Here is a 27,096-nt window from a genome sequence, read left to right as displayed (position 1 = left end):
CAGGGGGGAGGGTTTGTAAGTGCTTTGCCCTCCCTGCAGGACATTTACCCCCAAGGAAACTGAGTCTGTTCCACTCCCCCCTCCCTGCCCAGCTAGGGTATAAAAGGGAGGACACTGCAGCCATTAGGCCCTTTTGGCTCCTGCCTCTCCTGGATGAGAGCTACTGCAGCTGCCTTCCTGCTCCTCTGCCATGTGGTCGGGCCTGATCCTTCTCCCTGCTGCCTCTGTGCCTCTTCAGAGAGACTGCTTTTGTACTCTTGTTTTTTCCACCCTCCCATCCATCCTTGTTCCTTGCCCCTGTGAACCTTACCTGTTATTGTTATGTATATATTGTTTAAATAAAACTCTACTTCTCTACTTCCAGGCCAACTCCAAATTGTTGCTTGGTGGATTTGCTCCTTCCCTTTCCATTTTTTCCCTCTCTCTTGGGAGGGAGGAATGGACAGCAGGGGAGAGATTCTCAGCCTTGCCCCCATCTGAGCTCTTAACTCCCAGTTAAGGCTTAAACCAATACAGGGCTGCTCACACAAACATGTTTAAAAATTATAACTTTTAAATGTATGCAGAAATATAATAAAACCACAAATTTGTGCAGACAGGAATTTACACTTGCAGAAGTCACCTATCTGGTAGCAAAAATACAACCATTGTCAGTGCCATGGACAGTGGCATTGGATGCACCCTCAGCAGGTTTGTTGATGACACCAAGCTGTGTGGTGCAGCAGACAGCTGGAGGGAAGGGAGGCCATCCAGAGGGACCTGGACAGGCTGGAGAGGTGGACACAAGCCAACCACATGAGCTTCAACAAGACCAAGGGCAGGGGCCTGCAGCTGGGTCAAGACAACCCCAGGCACAAATCCAGGCTGGGCAGGGACTGGCTGGAAAGCAGCCCTGAGGAGAGAGAGCCTTGGGGGTGCTGCTGGAGGAGAAGCTCAACAGGAGCTCTCAGTGTGCACTCGCAGCCCAGAAAGCCAACCAGATCCTGGGCTGCAGCAGGAGAAGTGTGGCCAGCAGGGCAAGGGAGGTGATTCTCCCCCTCTGCTCAGCTCTGCTGAGACCCCACCTGGAGTACTGCCTCCAGTTCTGGGGCTCCTGTTACAAGAGGGATCTGGAGGTGCTGGAAGGTGTCCAGAGAAGGGCCAGGAGGATGATCAGAGGGCTGGAGCACCTCTCCTGTGAGGACAGACTGAAGGAGTTGGGGCTGTTCAGTCTGGAGAGGAGAAGGCTCCCAGGTGACCTCATTGTGGCCTTCCAGTATCTGAAGGGGGCTCCAAGAAGGCTGGGGAGGGACTGCTCAGGATCTCAGGGAGTGATAGGACTAGGGGGAATGGAATGAAGCTGGAGGTGGGGAGATTGAGGCTGGAGGTGAGGAGGAAGTTCTTCCCCATGAGAGTGGTGAAGCCCTGGAATGGGTTGTCCAGGGAGGTGGTTGGGGCCCTGTCCCTGGAGGTGTTTAAGCCCAGGCTGGATGAGGCTGTGGCCAGGCTGATGTAGTGTGGGGTGTCCCTGCCCATGGCAGGGGGGTTGGAACTAGATGACCCTTGTGGTCCCTTCCAACCCTGACTGATACTATGGTACTGTGAAAGCAAATTACCTGCTATGAAGGATGCAAATTGAATTCAATTTATAAAGCACTTCCCTTTCATGCAGTTTATGATGAAACAGTGTAAAAGAGAATTGCAGGAGAAAAACCTGAACTTGAGACCCACCTTGTTGTAGTACACAGGGTCCCCTGTCAAATAGCTGAGGTGTACAAATTCCATGTGCAGAGTTCCGAACTCAGCGAGGATGCTGCTGCCAGCAGAAGCCCAGCCCCAGTTTCGACCCACACCACTGAGTTCCAACAGACAGGCAGGAAGAAAGGGGAGAAAACAAACAAGCAAAAATGATGAGAGTCAGTGTGCACAGCATGAGTGTCAGCCAGCACAGCAGAACATTAACCCATATTCAGGATGAGAGGAGGTGCCATTGGAGGGCCTGCTGGATCACTGGTTGGGTCTTTTTGGCACAAAGAGCAATAACCTTATCAACAAAAAGTCCTGCTAAAGAGAGAATATCTTATACACTAAATACATAACATTAAATTAATATTATATGATAGCAAATGATAGATTATCTTGATGTCACAGAAGTATAACAACTTAACACTGGGCCCAATCTTGATCACTATTTATTCATTATACATTGCTATGAGGAGGAATCAAAAGCCATTATCAGACACAGAGTCACAGAATCACAGAATTATTGAGGCTGGAAAAGATCTCTGAGATCATCAAGTCCAGCCTGTGACCTAACACCATCTAATCAACTAAACCATGGCACCAAGTGCCACATAAGCAGTCTCAGGCTGTGCCAGGGGAGGTTTAGGCTGGAGGTTAGGAGGAAGTTTTACACAGAGAGAGTGATTGCCCATTGGAATGGGCTGCCTGGGGAGGTGGTAGAGTCACCATCCCTGGAGGTGTTTAGGAAGAGCCTGGATGAGGCACTTGGTGCCATGGTTTAATTGATGAGACGGTGTTGGGTGATAGGTTGGCCTTGATGATCCTGAAGGTCTTTTCCAACCTGGTTAATTCTATTCTATTCCATGTGAAATGAGTTACTAACTCACATCCCAGCTGCTGGGAGGGACCCTGGCTGCACTGCAGGAGCTGTCAGGGTGAGAAGAGATACTTCTATTGAAATTCTAACTTGTGTCTGGGAGCTCTGTTACTACTCTGTTACTGTCATGGGAGGTGTTCAGGAGGAGACTTGACAGGGTGCTTGGTGCCATGGTTTAGTTGGTTGGGTGGTGTTGGATGATAGGTTGGACGCAATGATCTTGAAGGTCTCTTCCAACCTGGTCTATTCTATTCTATTCTATTCTATTCTATTCTATTCTATTCTATTCTATTCTATTCTATTCTATTCTATTCTATTCTATTCTATTCTATTCCATTCCATTCTGTTCTATTCCATTCCATTCCATTCTATTCCATTCCATTCCATTCCATTCCATTCCATTCCGTTCCATTCCATTCCATTCCATTCCATTCCATTCCATTCCATTCCATTCCATTCCATTCCATTCCATTCCATTCCATTCCATTCCTCTAGTGATGGTGACTCCACCACTTCCCTGGGCAGCACATTCCAGTGCTGGATCAGCCTTTCTGTAATAATAAACCATGAAACCTCAAGTGTAGGAAGTGTCAACACACAGGCAGTAGAGGGTTTATACCAGCAAAGAAACTCCTTTGTCTGTTTGATGTTCACTATCTCAAACACTCGTATTTAATGACTCAAATCAGCTTGAGCTTGTTTGTGTAGGTGTCACTCAGAGGACTACTGGAGTACACCAACCCATAGATGCAGAGAATAGAATAGAATAGAATAGAATAGAATAGAATAGAATAGAATAGAATAGAATAGAATAGAATAGAATAGAATAGAATAGAATAGAATAGAATAGAATTAACCAGGTTGGAAAAGGCCTTTGAGATCATCGAGTCCAACCTAACACCCAACACCATCTGATCAACTAAACCATGGCACCAAGTGCCTCACCCAGTCTCCTCTTAAACACTTACATTGTTTAAGAATTTCTTCCTGACATCCAGTCTAAACCTCCCCTGGTGCAGCTTGAGACTGTGTCCTCTTGTTCTGGTGCTGGCTGCCTGGGAGAAGAGACCAACCCCCACCTGGCTACAACCTCCCTTCAGGGAGTTGGATACAACAGTACGGTCTCCCCTGAGTCTCCTCCTCTCCAGGCTAAGCAACCCCAGCTCCCTCAGCCTCTCCTCACAGGGCTGTGCTCCAAACCCCTCCCCAGCTTTGTTGCCCTTCTCTGGACACCTTCCAGCAACTCAACATCTTTCCTAAACTGAGGAGCCCAGAACTGGACACAGGACTCAAGGTGTGGCCTAACCAGTGCTGAGTCCAGGGGCACAATGACTTCCCCGCTCCTGCTGGCCACACTATCTCTGATGCAGGCCAGGATGCCATTGTCCTTCTTGGCCACCTGGGCACACTGCTGGCTCATGTTCAGCCTACTATTGTCCAGTACCCACAGGATAGCTTGCTACATCAGGATTGTTTTTCCCTGCTATGGATGTGTTGAATGATCTGTGTTTGCAGAGCACCAGTGGAGAGGCAGTGCTCCTCCTAAAGGGCAGAGGCCCAAAGGGTTTTCACAGAATCACAGAAACATCCAGGCTGAGAAAGAGCCTCAGGATCACCAAGATGTGTGTACTTTGCTACACTGTTCTGTCAAACACCTGTTGCAGTCCCTTTACTTGTATGGGATGGCTTCAAGTGCATGTCAGATACTGAGTAGGATGGGAGTGGGTCCTACCAGTATCCATAGAGGAAACCAATAGTTTACTATAAGCAGAATTTCCCAAGTTCCTCAGGCTCCCATAAGGAATGAACAGAAAATACCATACCTCTTAAAGCATAAAAGATACTATCCCAGGGAGGTGGTGGAGTCACCATCCCTCGAGGAGTTCAAGAGGGGATTGGATGTGGCACTTGGTGCTATGGTTTAGTTAGCTATGTAGTATTGGGTGATAGGTTGGACTTGATGATCTCTGAGGTCTTTTCCAACCTTACTGATTCTATGAGTCTATCTTGCTAAGTTGTAACTTCTAAATGACCTCTAGTTCAATCTAATTTGGCAGTTTCCATCACCTTTCAGGAGAGCATCTTTTAATTACTCTGAAGCTAAATGCATTTTCCTGGAGATTACTTCCTCTCACTAAAGACTTCAGCTCTCAGCACAATTACAATCAATTAGGAATGCCTTCTCACTTCATTTTGAACTTACAAATTAGGAAAAGGAAATGTAAAGGAACAGTGATGGTTCTGGAGCAGCACTTCCAGCTCTTACCTGAGACAGAAAAACACCTTTTAAATTAGAGTAACAAGTGCTTACAGAACACAGTGAGACAAAAGCATGGATTGCCTCAGTGGGGTTTGAGGTTGGCTCTCATAAAAAGAGAAAATTGTTTTCTTATAAATATAGGATAGGGTAGGATAGGATAGGATAGGATAGGATAGGATAGGATAGGATAGGATAGGATAGCATAGCATAGCATAGCATAGCATAGCATAGCATAGCATAGACGGATAGGATAGGATAGGATAGGATAGGATAGGATAGGATAGGATAGGATAGGATAGGATAGGATAGGATAGGATAGGATAGGATAGGATAGGATAGGATAGGATAGGATAGGATAGGAAGAGACCTTCAAGATCATCGTGTCCAACCTATCATCCAACACCACTGAATCAACTAACCCATGCCACCAAGCACCCTGTCAAGTCTCCTCTGAACACCTCCAATGATGGTGACTCCACCACCACCCCAGGCATGAAACACAAGTCAATTTAAGAAGGACTTTGAAGCACTTGAACGAGTCCAGAGAAGGGCAACGAGGCTGGGGCACAGCCCTGTGAGGAGAGGCTGAGGGAGCTGGGGTTGCTTAGCCTGGAGAAGAGGAGGCTCAGGGGAGACCTCATTGCCCTCTACAAATACCTGAAGGCAGGTTGTAGCCAGGTGGGGGTTGGTCTCTTCTCCCAGGCAAGCAGCACCAGAACAAGAGCACACAGTCTCAAGCTGTGCCAGGGGAGGTTTAGGCTGGAGCTGAGGAGAAAGTTAGAAAGTTCTTCCCAGAAAAAGCATTTGGCCATGGGAATGTGCTGCCCAGGGAGGTGGTTGAGTCACCATCCCTGGAGGTGTTCAAAAAAGGATTGGACATGGCACTTGAAGCCACGGTTTAGTATAGTCCTGAGGTGTTGGGTGACAGGTTGGACTCGAGGATCTTTGAGGTCTTTTCCAACCTTATTGATTCTATGATTCAACAATTTTTCAAGTACTTAGAATCACAGAATCATTGAGGTTGGAAAAGACCTCAGAGATGATCAAAGCCAACCATCTGCCACTCTGCCCACTAAACCATGTCCCAAAGTGCCATGTCTACATGGTTTTTGAACACCTCCAGGAACTGCAACTCTGCCACTTCCCTGGGCAGCCTGTTCCAATGCCTGACCAATTCCTTCAGGTCTTGTCTTTGTAAGCCTCATGTTGAGTGTTCATAGATGTGCCTGCTACTGCCACTGCCCTCTGGCATGCCAGCCACTGTTCTCTGCTGTGATGCTGGCTGGTTCACCAAGACATTGACACAATACACGGGTAAGCAACACCAGCCCACAGGAAATTTCTGGCACTCCAATCCTCTCCCCTCTGACTACTGAAAATCCTCCTCCTCTATCCTGCTTCACTGTGCTCTGATGTGATCAGCCTCCAAGTTTGACTGGTGAGTCTTCATGCATCTACTGCATGCAGCTTCTTAAGCCTTGCCACCTATGTTGCTCAAGCCAGTGTACCAGGTGCCTGTGCTGCCCAGAGTATGGCCACCTGGGCCCCTCAAACATAGTAGAAGCACAGTGCAGGACAAACAAAGTAAAGGCAAAAAAAAACATCACTAAGGAATTATAAACCACATGAAACTGGAAACAAAAACCCTGAGTAAAGCATACTCACAAAATTGCCCCATTTGGAAAAGACCTTTTCAAGATCACTGAGTCCAGCCATTCTCTAACTCTGTGAAGTCTGGTGCTAAACCATGCCCCTCAACACCACACCTGCATCTTTGAAACACCTCCAGGGATGAGGATATATCCACCTCCCTGGAGAGCCCATTCCAGTCTTTGAGAACCCCTTCAGTGAAAAAGTTTCTTCTATTATCCAACCTAAACTTCCACTGGTGCAACTTAAGGCCATTTCCTACCATCCTATCACTTGTTACTTGGGAGAAGAGACCAACTCCCACCTTGCTCCAACCTCCTTTCTGGTAAGTTCTAGAAAGCAAGAAGGTCTCCTCTCAGCCTTCTTGTCTCCAGATTAAACAACCCCAGTTCCCTCAGCCACAAGACCTGTCCTCCAGGCATTTCACCAGCTTCCTTGCACTTTGGATGTACTCCTGCACCTCAATGTCCTGTAGTGAAGGCCCCAAAGCTGACCACAGTACCAAGGTGTGGTCTTACCAGTGCAGAGTCCAGAGGGACAATCATTTCCTTGGTCCTGATAGCCACACTATTCCTGACACAGGCCAGGATGCTGTTGGCCTTCTTGGCCACCCAGGCACCCACTGGCTTACCTTCAGCTGGCAGCCAACCAGCAGCCCTAAGGCTTTCTTTGCTGGGCGGCTTTCCAGCCACTCTGCCCCAAGCCTGGAGTGTTGCACGGTGCTGTTGCAACATAACCAGGAGCTGGCACTTGGTCTAGTTGAATCTCAATACAACTGTTCTTGGCCCACTGATCCAGCCTGTCCTGGTCCCTCTGTAAAGCCTGCCTATCCTCAAGCACATCAACACTCCTGCCTAGCTTAGTGCCCTCTGCAAACTTCCTGAGGGTGCACTGAATCCCCTTCTCCAGATCACTGACAAAGATATTACAGAGAACAAGCAGTGCTGTGCAGAACTTCAGCCCAACAGTGTTCATTGTACAGAGGTGCAATACATGGCCTCAGAGAGAAAACTGCAGCACAGGCAAAGCTGAGAAAACCAGGCAAGGATGGTGAGGTCCTGCATGAACTGAAGGGCAAAGCACAGCTCCATGATCTTCGTGCAATTAGTGACAGCAAAGTGAGAATCGTTTCCTGATCACAGAAAGCCATGTAAAGCCTCAAAAGTAGTTCTAAACCTCTATACAGCCTAACTAAGCACAGCAAACATCTCCAAAAGGTAAACAATGCTTCACAAACCTGTCTGCTATTTATCATCCTGCCTTGCTTAAGTGTACACAGAATCTAGGCATGTCCTCCAACTTGGCTGGTAGCTCAGCACTGAACAATCAACACAAGATCACTTAGGCATGGCAATTCTTTTCCAAGAGGCAATGCAGACCATGTAAGCTCAACATCTGACCTGAACAGTCATCTAAAGGAACTCATCCACCTCCATAGACCACGGTGGACTTGAGCACACTAACTTCTCCACCTAAGCTGAATTGCAAAAGGGAATCATGTCTTCAGCATCCCACCATCTTCTCAAACACTGTGAGTCTTGTGAAGGTAACATAGTACACAAACCCCAGCAGGTTTAACCACATCCTGCAGACATGACTTTTTTAATAGCTTCTTTTCTGACTAAATGTCCTGGAAGAGGCATTAACAAGCCAGCTAAGTCTCTTTGAGCCACTGCCCTTACTCCTCCCTTTTTGTTGCAGGGTCTGGACTGAGGTCGAGGAGCCAATCGGCAGTAGGAGTAGGTGGAAGCTGGACCCCAAGCCTCACATTTCAGAGAGGCAGCTGCAGGTGTCAGAGGCTATGAGAGAAGGTGTGTGCAGTTTTGCTTGCCAGGCAACATTTTGAACTGACTGGCAGGATTTGAATAGCTAATGAGCCACTGGCTGCCCAGTTTGCAGACAGGGAATATATAGGGGAAGATTTCAAGAGCCCACATGTCCCTTGTTCTTTGTTCTTGCTCTCTCTCTTGTCTTCTCCCCACTTTTGTTCTATAGTGGGATTCAAACACCTATTTGCTCCTCTCTTCAGGGCAATTAGCTTCTTTTGTCCTAGCAGCATAGTGCCCAGATCTTCACCACAGCAACGTCTCCCTCTCTCTCACTTCCTCTAATCTTGGATACTAACATCGGATTATCTCTGCCCTTTGTGCTATAACTATGAACTCAGGGCAGGGCCTCATTCAACAAAGGTTCTGGTAGTTAACAGCTCAACGGTTCATAGTTTAGGCTAATTTACCTGCCTCAGTCTTTAGTTGGTTGGATGGTGTTGGATGATTGGTTGGACGCGATGATCTTGAAGGTCTCTTCCAGCCTGGTCTATTCTATTCTATTCTATTCTATTCTATTCTATTCTATTCTATTCTATTCTATCCTATCCTATCCTATCCTATCTTATCCCATCCTATCCCATCCTGGCTTATAGGTAACCTGTTGGCTAGCTCCATTGTGAACCCGAGGTGGTTCCTCTCACCACCCGAGGCAGCACTGCTGATGGTTTTGCACATACAAGAAGATTCCAGTTTGTTCCTCTGTATTCCAAGATCAGTGCTGGGCCCCATCCTCATAAATATTGATGATCTGGATGAGGGGATTGAGTCCATCATCAGTAAGTTTGCAGATGACATCAAGCTGGGGGCAGGAGTTGATCTGCTGGAGGGTAGAGAGGCTCTGCAGAGGGACCTGGACAGGCTGGACAGATGGGCAGAGTCCAAGGGCAGGAGATTGAACACATCCAAGTGCCAGGTTCTACACATTGGCCACAGCAACCCCAGGCAGTGCTACAGGCTGGGGTTAGAGTGTCTGGAGAGCAGCCCAGGCAGAAAGGGACCTGGGGGTACTGGTTGACAGCTGGCTGAACAGGAGCCTGCAGTGTGCCCAGGTGACCAAGAAGGCCAATGGCATCCTGGCCTGCATCAGGAATAGTGTGGCCAGCAGGAGCAGGGAGGTCATTCTGCCCTGTGCTCAGCACTGCTTAGGCCACACCTTGAGTCCTGTGTCCAGTTCTGGGCCTTTCAGTTTAAGAAAGATGTTGAGTTGCTGGAAGGTGTCCAGAGAAGGGCAACAAAGCTGGGGAGGGATTTGGAACACAGCCATATGAGGGGAGGCTGAGGGAGCTGGGGTTGCTTAGCCTGGAGAAGAGGAGGCTCAGGGGAGACCTTATTGCTGTCTCTAACTCCCTGAAGGGAGGTTGTAGCCAGGTGGGGGTTGGTCTCTTCTCCCAGGCAACCAGCACCAGAACAAGAGGACACAATCTCAGGCTGTGCCAGGGCAAGTTTAGGCTGGATGTTAGGAGGAAGTTCTTCCCAGAAAGAGTAATTGCCCATTGGAATGTGCTGCCCAGGGAGGTGGTGGAGTCACCATCACTGGAGGTGTTTAGGAAGAGACTTGAAGGGGTGCTTGGTGCCATGGTTTAGTTGATCAGATGGTGTTGGGTGAGAGGTTGGGCTCGATGATCTCATAGGTCTGTTCCAACCTGGTCTGGTCTGGTCTATTCTATTCTATTCCATTCTATTCCATTCTATTCCATTCTATTCCATTCCACTCCGTTCCATTCCATTCCATTCCATTCCATTCCATTCCATTCCATTCCATTCCATTATACTCTGATTGTTCTAGACTGTTATTCTACTGTTTATTAGCCTCCTATTGTGTGTAATTAAGCTATCATCAGAGAGGCAAACCAACCTGAATCAAAGTGGCTTGGAAACAGTATTTTTTTTATATTTAATAAATCATATTCATGTTTTAGCATATTTCTGGCTTATCAATTTGATATAAACTCAATCACTAAGCCATCTGTGATGGTTTCAGGCTGTGCCTTTAAGAAAGATAGCTGCAAATTCTCTAGCTGCACAGTTGAGTGTAAGAAGGAAAACAGGAGAAATAATTCTAACCGAATTTCATTGGTCAGATGTGAGATGTACCACAGCAACATCTCACATTCTTCTCTCATTCCCTCCTTCTGCTTGCATGCTGGGTGTTCCTGGACACAGAGACATCTTGTCATCTAATGCCCTTGAGATAAGAGCACTGACTTTCTAAGGATGCTTTTGAACTAACTGAAATTTCCCTAACACTTCTCCTTTTCTCTTTGCTTCTAATTAAGAGAGGGAAAAGGGAGGGAGAGGTTGGGGGGAAGCAGGGCAGTGTCCTCCTGCTCAAGGAGGATTTCTGTGCTGTTTTCTCTCTGTAAATACCTGTATAACACTGTAAATACTGTATATTTGTACACATCCTTTTGCATTCCATTATTGCTTGTACAATTCAGCTCCTTCATCTGCTTCTCCAATGGGGTGCAGCTGAGCTTTTGTTTGATGTGGGTGGGTTAAACCACCACACACATCAATGATTTAGCTGTTAAGCAGCACAGAGAATCACAGAACTGTTTTGATTGGAAAAGACCTTGAAGATCATCACATTATAACAACAGACTGGGTATATTCCAATGGCATGTGGAATTCTTGCAGAATCACAAGAAGAAAATCATGTCCACAGTTTCCTAATTGCAGCTAGTTAGTTAGAAAGCTCTGAGCTCTTAACATTTTCCAGAAAATTGTGTGGAGAACACAGGGAGTTCTGGGGAGACAGGGAGAGTCAGGGAGCCCTGGCAGACAAGTTCAGCATAACATGTCAATGGTATCCTGGGCTGCATGAAGAATGTGGGCAGCAGGTTCATAGTATCATAGTATCAGTCAGGGTTGGAAGGGACCACAAGGATCATCTAGTTCCAACCCCCCTGCCATGGGCAGGGACACCCCACACTAGATCAGCCTGGCCACAGCCTCAGCCAGCCTGGCCTTAAACACCTCCAGGGACAGGGCCTCGACCACCTCCCTGGACAGCCCATTCCAGGGCTTCACCACTCTCATGGGGAAGAACTTCCTCCTCACCTCCAGCCTCAATCTCCCCACCTCCAGCTTCATTCCATTCCCCCTAGTCCTAGCACTGCCTGAGATCCTGAGCAGTCCTTCCCCAGCCTTCCTGTAGCCCCCTTCAGATACTGGAAGGCCACAATGAGGTCACCTGGGAGCCTTCTCTTCTCCAGACTGAACAGCCCCAACTCCTTCAGTCTGTCCTCACAGGAGAGGTGCTCCAGCCCTCTGCTCATCCTCCTGGCCCTTCTCTGGACATCTTCCAGCACCTCCACATCCCTCTTGCAATAGGGGCTCCAGAACTGGAGGCAGGACTCCAGGTGGGGTCTCCCCAGAGCTGAGCAGAGGGGGAGAATCACCTCCCTTGCCCTGCTGGCCACACTTCTCCTGATGCAGCCCAGGATCTGATTGGCTTTCTGGGCTGCAAGTGCACACTGAGAGCTCCTGTTGAGCTTCTCCTCCACCAGCACCCCCAAGTCTCTCTCCTCAGGGCTGCTTTCCAGCCAGTCACTGCCCAGCCTGGATTTGTGCCTGGGATTGCCTCGACCCAGATGCAGGACCCTGCCCTTGGTCTTGTTGAACCTCATGAGGTTGGCTTGTGCCCACCTCTCCAGCCTGTCCAGGTCCCTCTGGATGGCCTCCCTTCCCTCCAGCTGTCTGCTGCACCACACAGCTTGGTGTCATCAGCAAACTTGCTGAGGGTGCACTCAGTGCCACTGTCCATGGCATCCACAAAGATGTTGAACAAGCCTGGTCCCAGGACTGATCCCTGAGGGACTCTGCTTGTCCCTGGCCTCCACTGGGACATGGAGCCATTGACAGCCACTCTTTGGGTGCAGCCATCAAGCCAGTTCCTTATCCATCTAGTGGTCACCCATCACACCCATGTGTCACCAGGTTAAGGAAGGTTCTCCTCTCTCTCCAGTCTGCCCTGGTGTAGTAGTTTGGGCTGGGTGCCCTCTGCTACAGGGGTGTTTCCTGTGTGCAGAGGTCCAGCCCAGTGGGTGGACACAGGAAATTAGGTTATTTCCTACCATAATTCCTGCACCACTATAAAATCCACGGCAGGGTCTGGCACTTCCTCTTTCCTTCTTCTCTGCCACCCGGTAACTGGGGGAGATGTCTCCCAGACATGGGCCTGGCTAGGCCCAAGGCCATGGGGGAGGGGGCGGGAAATGGGCAGTCTCAGATCTGGCCAGCTGAGACTAGCCTAGCAGTAGGGGGGAAAGGAGGAGCCCTGGGAGTCTTGGGTGCACCCTCAGGTGGGGATAGGATGTTTCTGGGTCTGTTTTGGGGTTTCTCATGTCACTGTGCTTCTGGTTTTCTGCACACTCTCACTGTTCTCTATTTAAACTTTCCATCACTTTTGCAATCTGTCTGTTTGAGTCGTTATTTCTGCCCGTGGTGGGGAGGGGGTCTGCCCCAACCCATTAGACCTGGTGAGGCCAAACCTGCAGTATTGTGTCCAGTTTTCAGCTCCCCAATGTAAGAGAGACAGAGAACTGCTGGGGAGAGTCCAACAGAGGGCCAAAAAGATGCAGAGGGAACTGGAGCATCTCTCTTGTGAGGAGAGGCTGAGAGACCTGGGGCTCTTTAGGCCAGAGAAGAGCAGACTGAGAGGAGGTGTTCTCAGTGTACATAAATATCAAAAAGGTGGAGATCAAGAGGATGAGGCTGGGCTCTTTTCAGTGGTGTCCAGTAACAGAACAAGGGCCAGTGGGCACAAACTAGAACACAGGTGATTTCACTTAAATATAAAGAAAAACTTTTTCCCTTTGAGGGTACCAGAGCACGGGAACAGCCTGCCCAGAGTTATTGTGGAGTCATCTCTGGAGATGCTCAAAACCTGCCTGAACACATTCCACTGCAACCTGCTCTAGATGAGCCTGCTCTAGCAGGGAAGCTTAGGAAGAAGTTCTTCATAGAAAGAGTTATTGGCCATTGGAATGGGCTGGCCAGGGAGGTGGTGGAGTCACCATCACTGGAGGTGTTTAGGAAGTGACTGGGTGGGGTGCTTGGTGCCATGGTTTAGTTGATTAGATGGTGTTGGGTAATAGGTTGGACTTGATGATCTCAAAGATCTCTTCCAACCTATTCTATTCTATTCTATTCTATTCTATTCTATTCCATTCCATTCTATTCCTATCCTATTCTACTCTACTTCTATTCTACTCCTATTCTATTCTACTCCTATTCTATTATATTCTATTATTCTATTATATTCTATTCTAATCTATTCTATTCTATTCTTCTCTGCATCTATGGACTGGTGTACTCCAATAGTCCTCTGAGTGACACCTACACCAACAAGCTCAAGCTGATTTGAGTCATTAAATATGAGTGTTTGGCATAGTGAACATCAAACAGACAAAGGAGTTTCTTTGCTGGTACAAACCCTCTACTGCCTGTGTGTTGACACTTCCCACTTCTATTCTAGCCTATTCTCTCCTAGTCTATTCCATTCCATTCCATTCTAGATGATCTCCAGAGGTGCCTTTCAACCTCCCCCACGCTGTGATTCTGTGAAGTGTCAGAAGTGCCAGCTTGTCTGCACCATCCACAGTTGCACTGCTAACAAAAACTGACACAGGCCATTATGGATTTGAAGTTAAAGGGAGGGGCAGGAAGACACTTCCCCACAAAAGAAAATGCGTTACCTTTTCAGATTCACCATTGCCCATGGAATACCCGTAGGTGTGTTGAAGGCTGGAAGAAGTTTCCCTGCCAGCTGCACAGCTTTGATCTTGAAAACCTAAGATAGTAGGATCAATTGCAAAGAGTTACAAAGTCTGGTTTATCTCCAAGAGCTAGAGAGACTGAAATTTCCTCTCCCCACCCAGCGCTTTGTACTAGGAAAGTTTTACATCACAAAGCATAGATTAAGTTATCATTTATTTTCCACTTGTTCACTTTACAAATTGCATTAAGATTGGAACATGAAAAGAAACCTTGTCATTTTCATTCCTTTCCTTCCATGCTCCCCAGCAATAGTGCTTAGGTTCCTATTAATGAAGAACATAAATTCTCCTCCCACCTCCCTCCACCGATAATAGGAATTTCAAGTGCTCTCTAAAGCAGTCTTTAAGCCATACTTTATATTCTGTAGCTAAAAATCAAGAGAACCCTCCTCCTCTCCACCAAATACTGTCACTTTTACAAACTTCCAGTCACTTTACAATGAGATATATAGTGCAGATGGCGTTCTCACTCTTGTATGAACATCATCTCTGCAAACCCCATACATACACAGCCTCCTGGAGCTTCTCCTTCATTGAAAATGCCTCAGAAAAATAATTATAGGCTTAATCTTCCCTCTCAAGTCTGATTACTCATGGAAATTACTGATGGGATGAAATGTCTTTCCTTTCCAGTGTTGCTCTTACCTACTTTTGATACATAAGTCTGTAATAGCCTTATTAGGAGCCTAATGTTTATCAGTACCTGGAGTACTGCCTCCAGTTCTGGAGCCCCTATTACAAGAGGGATCTGGAGGTGCTGGAAGGTGTCCAGAGAAGGGCCACAAGGAGGAGCAGAGGGCTGGAGCACCTCTCCTATGAGGACAGACTGAAGGAGTTGGGGCTGTTCAGTCTGCAGAAGAGAAGGCTCCCAGGTGACCTCATTGTGGCCTTCCAGGATCTGAAGGGAGCTCCAGGAAGGCTGGGGAGGGACTGCTCAGGATCTCAGGCAGTGATAGGACTAGGGGGAATGGAATGAAGCTGAAGGTGGGGAGATTGAGGCTGGAGGTGAGGAGGAAGTTCTTCCCCATGAGAGTGGTGAAGCCCTGGAATGGGTTGCCCAGGGAGGTGGTCGAGGCCCCGACCCTGGAGGTGTTTAAGCCCAGGCTGGCTGAGGCTGTGGCCAGGCTGATGTAGTGTGGGGTGTCCCTGCCCATGGCAGGGGGGTTGGAACTAGATGATCCTTGTGGTCCTTTCCAACCCTGAATGATACTATGATGCTATGATAGTTCAGCAAGCAACTGGGAGAAAGCTCCTTCAAAGCCCACAGGAAGCATCCTTCCCACGAAGGCATATTTGGTAGAGACATGATGATGACACAGAAGACATAGAACTGTTTTTACCAGCCAGCATACATTTTAATTAAAGCACTGCCAGTCTTCACTATGCTTCTGCAGAAGTACCTTCTTAGTTTGGAGACAAGGTTATGCAGCAGCCTGAAGAACTGTACAAGCATGGAACAAAAAAAGCTTACCATGCCTCTCATGCAACACAGACACACACAGAAGCTTTCTCTCCCTGGAGACCAGCAACAGGGAACAAGCAAATGGAATGAGCCTGTGTCATGGGAAACTGTGACTGGATATCAAGAAACAGTTTTTCAGGGAGAGGGTGGTCACGGCACCAAGCCTGGCATCATTCAAGGGGTATCTGGACGACGCTGCTAGTCACCTGGGTTTGGTTTAGGTAGCCTGGTGAGGAGCAGGGCATTGGATCTGATAGAAACATAGAACCCTTTGGATTGGAAAAGGCCTTTAAGATCACCAGGTCCAACCATTAGGGCAGTAGTGTCCTCCCTACCCTAGTCATGAGGTCTGTGGTGCCAGGTTTTTGTCTTTGAGGTCTCTTCCAACCTCAGTGATACTGAATACTGAATCCTGAATTACCTAACAGCTACCAAGCCTGGTAGTAAACCACGTCCCTCAACATCCCCTGTGGCTCTGAAACACCTCCAGACATGGGGATTCAACCAGCTCCCTGGGGAGCCAGTTCCAGTCATTGAGAACACTTTCAGCATAGGTATTTCTTCCAACAACCAATCTAAACCTCCCCTAGGGCAACTTCAGGCCCTTTCCTCTCATCCAACTGCTTGATATTAGGGAGAAAACACAAGCACCCACCTCACTAGAATCTCCTTTCAGAGAGTTGCAGAGATTGAGAAGGTCTCCCCTCAGCCTCCTTTTCTCCAGACTAAACAACCCCAGTTTCCTTCAATGTTCCTCACAAGACCTGCTCTCTAGAACCTTCACCAGCATCAGTACTCTCATTGGTCCATTCCATCTTCAGATATTCTGTGATTCTCTTGCTAGAGTCACCATCACTGGAAGTGTTTAAGAGTGGACTGGATAAGGCATTTGGTGCCAGGGTTTAGTTGATTAGATGGTGTTGGGTGGTAGGATGGACTCAATGATCTCGAAGGTCTTTTCCAACCTGGTTAATTCTATTCTATTCTATTCTATTCTATTCTATTCTATTCTATTCTATTCTATTCTATTCTATTCTATTCTATTCTTACTCTAGCCTAGCCTAGCCTAGCCTATTGCTTTCCTGCATTTGGGGACTGCCTTAGTGCCATGGTTTAGTTGATCAGATGATGTTGGACGATAGCTTGGACTTGATGATCTTGAAGGTCTTTTCCAACCTGGTTAATTCTATTCTATTCTATTCTATTCTATTCTATTCTATTCTATTCTATTCTATTCTATTCTATTCTATTCTATTCTATTCTATTCCATTCCAGTCCAGTCCAGTCCATTCCACTCCACTCCATTCCATTCCATTCCATTCCATTCTATCAACTACCTGACTTCTGTAATAGAGAAGAATAAGAGCTTTAAAAAGGACTATGGGACAGGTCTGTCAGATGTTTAAATGAGATCTCTCCATTCTGTAAAGTGTAAGAGAGACAAACTGAAGAGATGCTGACTGGAGAAGCAAGCTGAAAAGCAGCTGAAACAAGAAGCAAATGAGGACATTCACTTTTTTTTCCATATGAAGGTGGAAAAAGATCAAGATCTTAATACTTGAGGAGGTGACTACTGAGACACAAAATAAACAGGAACAGAACATTAAAGATGACATCTAATTCTATTTGATGCAGTGGAGTTTGGAAGGATGGAGCTGGAGCTGAAAGCAATGAGCCAGGAGAAATAACTTTTACAGAGCTACTCTAAATGAGGCAAATGGGATACATCCAAACTTCAAATGACAACACCTCAGATCATGAGTTGATGGAAATGTGAGAGAAAAGAGGGAATATGGCTTGAAAGACTTTCAGCAAAGATACTGAGAGAAGACAGTCTTTGAGAAAAACATGTAAAAGTGTAGCACTCAAATTCAGCTAACACTCTGACCTTAAATAAAGAACCGAGTCAAAGTGGCCTCGAGCTGTGACAGGTTCAGATTAGGTATCAGGAAAAACTTCTTTAATGAAAGAGTGGTCAGGCATTGGAACAGGCTGCCCAGGGAAGGGGTGCTGTCACCATCCATGGAGGTGTTCAAAAAATGTATAGACATGGCACTGCAGGCCATGGGTCAGTGGGCATGGTGGGTTTGGATTACAGTTCGACTTCATGAGCTTAGAGGTCTTGTCCAACCTTAATGATTCTATGATAATAGGAATCATAGACCCATTGAAACAATAAGGTTGGAAAAGACCTCAAGGTCACCAAGTCCAACCTATCACCCAACACCTCATGACTAACTAAACCATGGCTCCAAGTGCCACATCCAATCCCCTCTTGAACACCTCCAGGGATGGGGACTCCACCACCTCCCTGGGCAGCACATTCCAACGGCAAATTAGTCTTTCTGGGAAGAACTTTCTCCTCACCTCCAGCCTAAACTTCCCCTGGCACAGGTTGAGACTGTGTCCTCTTGTTCTGGTGCTGGTTGCCTAGGAAAAGAGACCAACCCCCACCTGGCTAGACACTCCCTTCAGGGAGTTGTAGAGAGCTATAAGGTCTCCTCTGAGCCTCCTCTTCTCCAGGCTAAGCAACCCCAGCTCCCTCAGCCTCTCCTCACAGGGCTGTGCTCCAGACCCCTCCCCAGCCTTGTTGCCCTTCTCTGGACACCTTCAAGTCTCTCAATGTCCTTCCTACACTGAGGGGCCCAGAACTGGACACAGGACTCAAGGTGTGGCCTAACCAGTGCTGAGTACAGGGGCACAATGACTTCCCTGCTCCTGCTGGTCACACTATTCCTGATGCAGGCCAGGATGCCATTGGTCTTCTTGGCCACCTGGGCACACTGCTGGCTCATGTTCAGCCAGCTGTCAACCAGTACCCCTAGGTCCCTTTCTGTCTGGCTGCTCTCCTAGTATAAAAACTGTAATACAGATAGAGGCTACAGTAACTGGGGAAAAAGAAACCCTGAAGAGAACTAAAAGCTGTGTCTTGACCCACTTATAAATAAGCTATGAAATTTGCATATATAAATGTATGTGAAAAAATCATGCTGAATTCTTAGCATTAGATGAGTCAAAACCACATAGAACTATCTGCAAGGAGCTCATCTACAGCACAGACAAGTTCCAACACCTAATCCAGACCAGAACGAAGATTCCCAATTAAATGTCACACAGTACTAAAAGATTTTTATGGTAAGAACTTGTTTAACTTCTGCTTTTGGTTGCTGCACCCTCTGAAAAGGCTGCAGTGTTGTATTTATTATTCATCAATAAAATATGGAAGCATTAAGGCAAGAATATTCAGTAGGAGACCATTCCTAGAAACATCCTCAGAAGAAGAAAGTAACAATTTACAGAATAGAACAGAACAAAACTGAATAAAATACATTTCATTTGGAAAAGAACTATTTAAGATCACTGAGTCCAGCCATTACCTAACTCTGTGCAGTCTGGTGCTAAACCATGCCCCTCAGCACCACATCTCTGCATCTCTGAAACACCTCCAGGGATGGGGCTTCAAACACCTCCCTGGGGACCCTGTTCCAGTGGTTGAAAACTCCTTCAGCGCAGAAGTTTCTTCTAATAGTCAGCCTAAACCTCCCATGGAGCAGCATCAGGCCACTTCCTATCAGGCTGTCACTTGTTCCTAGGCAGAAGAGACCAACACCTACCTTACTTGTCCAGAGAAGGGCAACAAGGCTGGGGAGAGGCCAGGAGCACAGCCCTGTGAGGAGAGGCTGAGGGAGCTGGGGTTGCTTAGCCTGGAGAAGAGGAGGCTCAAAGGTGACCTCATTGCCCTCTACAACTCCCTGAAAAGAAGTTGTAGCCAGGTGGGGGTTGGTCTCTTCTTTATAGCAACCAGCACCAGAACAAGAGGACACAGTCTCAAGCTGTGCCAGGGGAAGTTAAGGCTCAAGGTGAGGATAAAGTTCTTCACTGAGTCATTCGTCATTGGAATGTGCTGCCCAGGGAGGTGGTGGAGTCACCATCCCTGGAGGGGTTCAAGAGGGGATTGGATGTGGCACTTGGTGCCATGGTCTAGTCATGAGGCATTGGGTGACAGGTTGGACTCGATGACCTCTGTGGTCTCTTCCAACCTTGGTGATACTGTGATACTGTGATACTTCAACCTCCTTTCAGGGAGTTGCAGAGAGCAAGAAAGTTTCCCTTCAATCTCCTTTTCTCCAGACTAAACAACACCAGGTCACCCAGCCACTCCTCTCAAGAACTGTTCTCTAGATCCTTCACCAGCTTCACTGCCCTTCTCTGGACCTGCTCCTGCACCTCAATGTCTTTCCAGTAGTGAAGGCCCCAAAACTGAACCCAGTACTCAAGGTATGGTCTCACCACTGCTGAGTTACAGGGGCACAGTCCTGCTGGTCCCACTGCTCCTTATACAGGCCAAGATGCTATTATCCCTCTTGGCCACCTGTCCACACATGGGCTCCTGGTGTGTACCATGATCCAGCTTCTCATTCATTTGAAATCCTCAGCATTTGGGGAACAATCTGTAGTGCTGGAAGCAGGTTTTTAGTTAAAGTGTATGAAGCAAAGATCAAGTTGGTCTAAACATGCATGGATCTACAGGAGGGCAGTTAAAGCAAGGCAACCACTCTGCCAGCCAGTTGAGCTGAGGGGCAAACAAGGGCATCAGAGTGGCAGCATCAGAGGAGCAGAAGAGGGATGCAGGGCATCAGAGTGGCAGCAGTAGCTCCTAGTTCAGAACAACCACACTAGCAGTAGCTGCAAAAACTTGCTGTGAGCAGAGACAACCCTCTCTGATGGGTTACACTCTGATTATGCAATAGTCTTAGAATAGAATAAAACCTTTATTAGAATAAACCAAACCAGGTTGGAAGAGACCTTCAAGATAATCGTGTCCAACCCATCAACCAATCCAACCCACCCAAACAGCTAACCCATGGCACCAAGCACCCCAGCAAGTCTCCTCCTGAACACCTTCAATGACGGCGACTCCACCACCTCCCCGGGCAACCAATTCCAATGGGCAATCACTCTCTCTGTGTAGAACTTCTTCCTAACATCCAGCCTGAACCTCCCCTGGCAAAGCCTGAGACTGTGTCCTCTTGTTCGGGTACTGCTTGCCTGGGAGAAGAGACCATCATCCGCCTGTCTACAACCTCCCTTCAGGTAGTTGTAGAGAGTGATAAGGTCACCCCTGAGTCTCCTCTTCTCCAGACTAAGCAACCCCAGCTCCCTCAGTCTCTCCTCATAGGGCTGTGTTCCAAGCCCCTCACCAACTTTGTTGCTCTTCTCTGGACTTGTTCCAGCAAGTCAACCTCCTTCCTAAACTGAGGGGCCCAGAACTGGACACAGGACTCAAGGTGTGGCCTAACCAGTGCAGTGTACAGGGGCAGAATGACCTCCCTGCTCCTGATGGCCACACTGTTCCTGATGCAGGCCAGGATGCCATTGGCCCTCTTGGCTGCCTGGGCACACTGCAGGCTCCTGTTCAGCCAGCTGTCAACCAGTACCCCCAGGTCCCTCTCTGCCTGGCTGCTCTCCAGCCACGCTGACCCCAGCCTGTAGCACTGCCTGGGGTTGTTGTGGCCAATGTGCAGAACCTGGCACTTGGATGTGTTCAATCTCCTGCCCTTGGACTCTGCCCATCTGTCTAGCCTGTCGAGGTCCCTCTGATTTAGCATCAGGAAGTAAAACTATACCTTTCTATATCCCTCTCTCACTGAAGACTGAATGCAGGGAAGCACTGAAAATGTTGTCTGAAGATAAGTCTTTTCTTTCTCCTGCTGCCATCTCCGTCTCAGTTCACTGCTGCTACGAGATGACAATCCCACCTAGTGCTTGACACAGTGCTTTCCTTTGGGCTGGAATACAGCTCCATAGGTTTTTGTATGGGCAAAGTGGCCAGAAGAGTGTATTTGGAGAATGTAGGGAAAAGAAAGAAATGTAGTGAGCAGCAGTGGATGAGACTGCAGTGCTCCACTGAGCTCATGGAAGCGATTTCACTCACTCAGTTTCAGACTTACCATCAGAGAAACAGCAAATGCCTCAGGCTCTACTGTTCAATAAGGGGCTGGCATCAGACAACAGAGTTATTTATCACAGAGCAGGTTCTGTTTGTTTGTTTTGCAGTTCTGGTTGGTTGTTTTGGGGGTTTGTTGTTTTGTTTTGGTGGTGGTTGGGCTTTTTTCCTTCTAAAGCAGGTTTTGCTGCCAGCACCAGCCAGCAATGTGCCTTCACATCCAGCAATGTGCCTTCACAGCCAGCAATGTGCCTTCACAGCCAGCAATGTGCCTTCACAGGCAAGAACATGAGCGTGACCCTGGGATACATTAAGAGTAGTGAGGCCAGCAGGTCAAGGGATCATCTCCCCCTTTATTCTGCCACAGCTGGAGCACTGGGTCCAGTTCTGGGATCTCCACTGCTTCAAGAGAGACAGGGAACTACTGGAGAGAGTCCAGCAGAGGGCTGTGAGGATTCAGAGGGAACCAGAGCATTTTTCTTATGAAGAGAGGCTGAGACACCTGGAGCTCTTTAGCCTGGAGAAAACTGAGAGAGGATCTGCTCAGTGCTTACCAACATCTAAAAGGTGGAGATCAAGAGCACAAGGCTGAGCTGTTTTCAGTAGTGCCCAGTGACAGGGCAAGGGGCAATGGGTACAAAGAGTCTAAGATCAGTGTTAAGGAAAAAGGAATCAACGTGAATTTGGGCTATGGCATAAACTTAAAACGGCTCTGGTGTCAACTGGCTCTGCTTTCCTTCTTTATTCTCTCTTCCAATATTTGTATACATGGATGAATTTCTGCCTCAAGCCTTCTCTTCTCCAGGTTGAAGAGTTGCAGTTGAACAGCCTTTCCTCAGATGAGAGATGCTGCAGTCCCTGAATCCTCTCTGTGGCCTTTTGCTAGACTCTCTCCAGTATGTCCATGCCTCTTGTACTAGGGGCCCCAGAACTGGACACAGACCTCCAGTGGTGGCCACACCATTGCTGAATAGAAGCAAAGGATCACCTCCTTTAGCCTTCTGGCAGCATTCCTCCTAATGCAGCCCAGGACACCATTCACTTTCCTTGCAGCAAGAGCATGCTGCTGGCTCATGCTCAAGTCAGTGCTCATCGCTGTTCTGCAAAGCTGCTTTCCAGATGGTTGGCCTCCAGCACATATTGTTCCTCCCCAGGTGCAGGACTTTGCACTTGCCCTCACTGAACTGCATGATGTTCTCCAGGCTTCTGAGATCCCTCTGGGTGGTAGTGTGCTGCTCTGGGCTATCAGCCACTCTTCCCAGTTCTCTGTTACCAGCAAACTTGCTGGAGGGGCTCTCTGTCCTATCATCCAGATCATTAACAAAGACGTTGGAACAGGACTGGACCTAGTATTGACACCTGGCATACACCACTAGTTTTTGGCCTCCAACTATATTTTGCACCATCACCCTCTGAGGTTGGCTGTTCAGAGTTTTCAATGTTCCTCCTGATCTGCTCATTCAGCCCATATGTCACCAGCTTCTCTGGGAGAATCTTATGGGAAACAGGTTAAAAGCCTTACTGAAGCCAAGGCAGACAATATTCACTGCCCTCTCTTACTCTCCCAAGCTGCTGATATCATCATAGATTATCAAGATGGGTTGAGCATGACTTCTCATATGTGAATGTGTGTTGGCTACTCCCAGTCACCTTGTTCATGGGCTGGGGAATAGTTTCCCAAGAGAGTTGCTCCACCACCTTCCCAAGGATTGAGTAAGACTGACTGGCCTATAGTTCCCTGGGTGCTGCTTCTTGGCCTTTCTGAAGACAGGAGTGATTTAAGGGTGATACAAGGGTGCTTGGTGCCATGGGTTAGTTGATTAGGTGGTGTTGGATGATAGGTTGGACGTGATGATCTTGAAGGTCTCTTCCAACCTGCTTTATTCTATGTAATTCTAATTCTATGTAATTCACCTTTAGCTTTGGTGTCAAACAATACTCATCTCTGAATCTTGGCCTTTTAAGCTACTAGACTTCTATGAGGCACAAAGTTGCTCAAATGCAGATTTACACCTGCAGGGAGAAAGAAACTGAGCTTAGTGTCTCCATTCTAGTAGTCTCAAAAAATTCAGTACACTGCTAAATTCACCCTGATGGGAATCCAGAAGTGGTTACTTCTCTTCATGCAACTGCTGCTGTAGAATCCTCCTATGCTATGAGCATTCTGGTCTCTCAAGAACAAAAGGGTGAAGCAGGTGTGGCCCTGGCTAGGAGCCAAATGCCCACCAAAGCTGCTCTATCACTCCCCCTTAGATTGGTAAGGGAGAGGGCAAAATATAACAGAAGCCAGCTCTAAGAGAGCAGCAATTTAATAACAATAATAAGCACAAGTGATAGGCCACAGAGAAGCAAAAGCAGAGATGTTAGTCTCTGCTTCCCATCAAGCACAACGGTGGTCGGTCTCGGGAAGCAGGGCTCTCAACGCTCAATGGTTCCTCTGGAGGACAGATGCCACAGATGAATTCCCCCCCTCCCCAGCTTCCTTCTTTCACTTCACTTGGAGTGAGTGCAGAGGAGGGCAAGGAAGCTGGGGAAGGGCCTGGAGAATAAATCTGATGAAGAGTGACTGAAGGAGCTGGGGATGTGTGAGAGACTAGTAAGTTTGTCTCTCTTGATGTGAGTCAACAAAGATAAACTGACAGCAGAGCCACTGGAAAGAAGGTGGAAAGAATCCTGTCTACCAATCCTGGATGCAAATCAGCTTTTGATTGCATCATGATAGCACAGGACTACAACAATGGACCCAAGGACCCAGCCATCACACCTTTAGGGCAAGATAGTCTCCACCCATCAAGTACCCTGGGCAGGGTGACACAATGGGTTTTACCACCTGTTTCCTGATGTGTAAGGAATGTGGGGGGGACTTGTCTGGATGGAGACAGGGGAGACGGAGATCCCCCCCCTCACCATCCAAAATCTTGCCCAAACACACAGCAATACACAGAAAGATTTCCGGGGAAACGACCTAAGGATTATTTCCTGCCCCTGGAATTCCTGAGGGACAATATTTGAATACATACCTAAGGACTGAAAACTGTATAAAAGACTGGAGCAACTACTGGGTTGTAGAGAGAAACAGAGGAGAAAAACGGGGAGAAAAACGGAGATGAAGGAAAACACAGGAGACGGGCCAGGCCGCTGGGAAGGGAAAGCCGGGACAGTGCTGCTCCGGAGGAAAGAGGCTGCCCAGAGGACCACAGCTCCAGCCAAAGCCTCAGCTCCCTTTCTCTACAGACCCAGGCTGCCCAGAGGAGCCTCAGCACCGTTCCTGTACCAACCCAACATCTCCCCAGAGGACCACAGCTCTTCTCCAGCCAGAGCCTCAGCAGCCTTTCTCTACAGACCCAACATCTCCTGCAGCACCTTTCCTCCACAGACTTTAACTGTCTTGGGGGGGATGAGGGGTGTGGTAATATAATTCCTTTCCTCTTCTCTCTCTCTTCTCTCTCTCCCTCTCTATTTTGTGGTAATATAATTCCTTTCCTCTTCTCTCTCTCCCTCTCTATTTTCTCCCTCTCCCTCTCTATTTTCTCCCTCTCCCCTTCTTATGTCCACTTTATTTATGTAATAAATAGTCTAGCTGTTGATACTTCGGCCTCGTTTGTGCCTCTAATTTCACAACACGGGAATGTTCTAAAAGAACTTGAGTCTCTTTCCCTCTCCAGACCGAGACAGGATGGTTAGTGTGAAAAAGGGGAGGCTGAGGGGAGACCTCATGGCTGTCTACAGCTGCCTGAAAGGATGTTGGGGAGAGGCTGGTGCTGGTCTCTTCTCACAGGTAATGAGTGACAGAACAAGAGGGAATGGTCTCAAGCTGTCACTGGGTAGGGTTAGACTGGACATCAGGAAAAGTTTTTTTCAGGGCATGAGTGATAAGGTATTGGAATGTGCTGCTCAGGGAGGTGGTGGAGTCCCCAGGCCTGGAGGTATAACAGTATCACAGAAAAGATCTTCAAGATCATGGAGTCCAACCATTAACTAACTCTACCAACTCTAGTGCTAAATCATGCAGTGATATGGTGCTGAGGGACATCTCTGAAATACCAGTGTCCAGTTCTGGGCCCCTCAGTTTAATAAGGACATCGAAACACTTGAAGGTGTCCAGAGAAGGGCAACAAGGCTGGGGAGAGGCCTTGAGCACAGCCCTGCGAGGAGAGGCTGAGGGAGCTGGGGTTGCTTAGCCTGGAGAAGAGGAGGCTCAGGGGTGACCTCATTGCCCTCTACAACTACCTGAGGGGTGGTTGTGGCTGGGAAGGGGTTGGTCTCTTCTCCCAGGCAAGCAGCACCAGAACAAGAGGACACAGTCTCAAGCTGTGCCAGGGGAGGTTTACACTCGAGGCGAGGAGGAAATTCTTTACCGAGCGAGTCATTAGTCATTGGAATGTGCTGCCCAGGGAGGTGGTTGAGTCACCGTCCCTGGAGGTGTTCAAGAGGGGATTGGATGTGGCACTTGGTGCCATGGTCTAGTCATGGGGTCTGTGGTGACAGGTTGGACTCGATGATCCTCGAGGTCTCTTCCAACGTTAGTTATACCTCGAGTGTAAACCTCCCCTGGCACAGCTTGAGACCTGATCATAGAAGGAGATCAGGTTGGTCAGGCAGGACCTGCCCTTCCTAAATCCCTGCTGGCTGGGCCTGATCCCTTGGCTATCCTGTAAGTGCTGTGTGATTGCACTCAAGATGACCTGTTCCATAACCTTGCCTGGCACTGAGGTCAGGCTGACTGGCCTGGAGTTTCCAGGTTCCTCCATCTGACCCTTCTTGTGTATGGGAACCACCTTGGCCAGTTTCCAGTCACCTGGGACCTCTCCAGTGAGCCAGGACTGGAGGAAAATGATGGAGAGCAGATGATGGTGAACAAACTCACTGAGGGTGCACTGAGTTCCCTCATCCAGATCACTGCTAAGGACATTAAAGAGAACATTGGACACATTTTTCTGGAGAGTAGATGCTAAGACTCTAGCTCAGATAACTGAGCCATCTTAGAACTTAATGAAATATTAATTGGCTTCACCCTACCACCACTTTTGAACAATCTCCATGACAAAGATTGTTCTTATTAGCTTATTAGCAGCACTGCTGGAGATTTTTGCTCTGGAGTACCTAAATGCAGCAGTTTGGTGTGCAATGGGTGACCAAGTACTGACATTTAAACTACCTGGCACTGGCTGATAAAGTCTCAATTAAACTGCCTCATTTCCATTCCCCTCAATAGCTGTATCAGCCTCCCTGGCATCACTTCAATGCATATCTGAGTAGGAAAGTTTCACATTCCCCATTTGTAAAGAGCCTTCACATCTGAGATGCTTTACACTAGTCAGACAGCATCACAAGACCACTTAAAATTCTGAATAAATCCAATGGAAATCTGGCATATAGATATATGCCTCCTTGAGCTGATCATTCCAGGAAGATATAACACACCACTAAGCCAAAACTCCTGGAAATCCTCAGTTTGTTTTCTCTTCTATTATTATTACTATTGGAAAGTTGCTTTCAGCCTTGGCATTTGCTGTGCTTTGTCTTTCCTGCTTTTCCAGGTTCTGACTCCTTCACTGTGAGTTGCACT

General features: G+C 47.8%; 1 protein-coding gene across 1 annotated transcript in view; it reads right to left on the bottom strand.

Moving 5' to 3' along the window:
• MAN1A2 (mannosidase alpha class 1A member 2) overlaps positions 1–27,096 on the bottom strand; it is a 194,282-nt gene that overhangs the window by 64,641 nt on the left and 102,545 nt on the right. The window contains exons 6-7 of the mRNA XM_068168689.1: positions 14,038–14,132; positions 1,711–1,834 (exon numbers count right to left, since the gene is read on the bottom strand). Coding sequence (XP_068024790.1) covers positions 1,711–1,834; positions 14,038–14,132 — 219 coding nt within the window. The remainder of the gene's footprint in view (positions 1–1,710; positions 1,835–14,037; positions 14,133–27,096) is intronic.

The sequence above is a fragment of the Melanerpes formicivorus genome, unplaced genomic scaffold (genome assembly GCF_026170545.1).
Source record: "Melanerpes formicivorus ecotype bairdi unplaced genomic scaffold, bMelFor1.0.p_v2 SCAF_154, whole genome shotgun sequence".
Classification (NCBI taxonomy): Eukaryota; Metazoa; Chordata; class Aves; order Piciformes; family Picidae; genus Melanerpes; species Melanerpes formicivorus.
The sequence above is the reverse complement of the archived record's forward strand: the minus strand, read 5'-3'. Positions and strand labels throughout refer to the sequence as shown.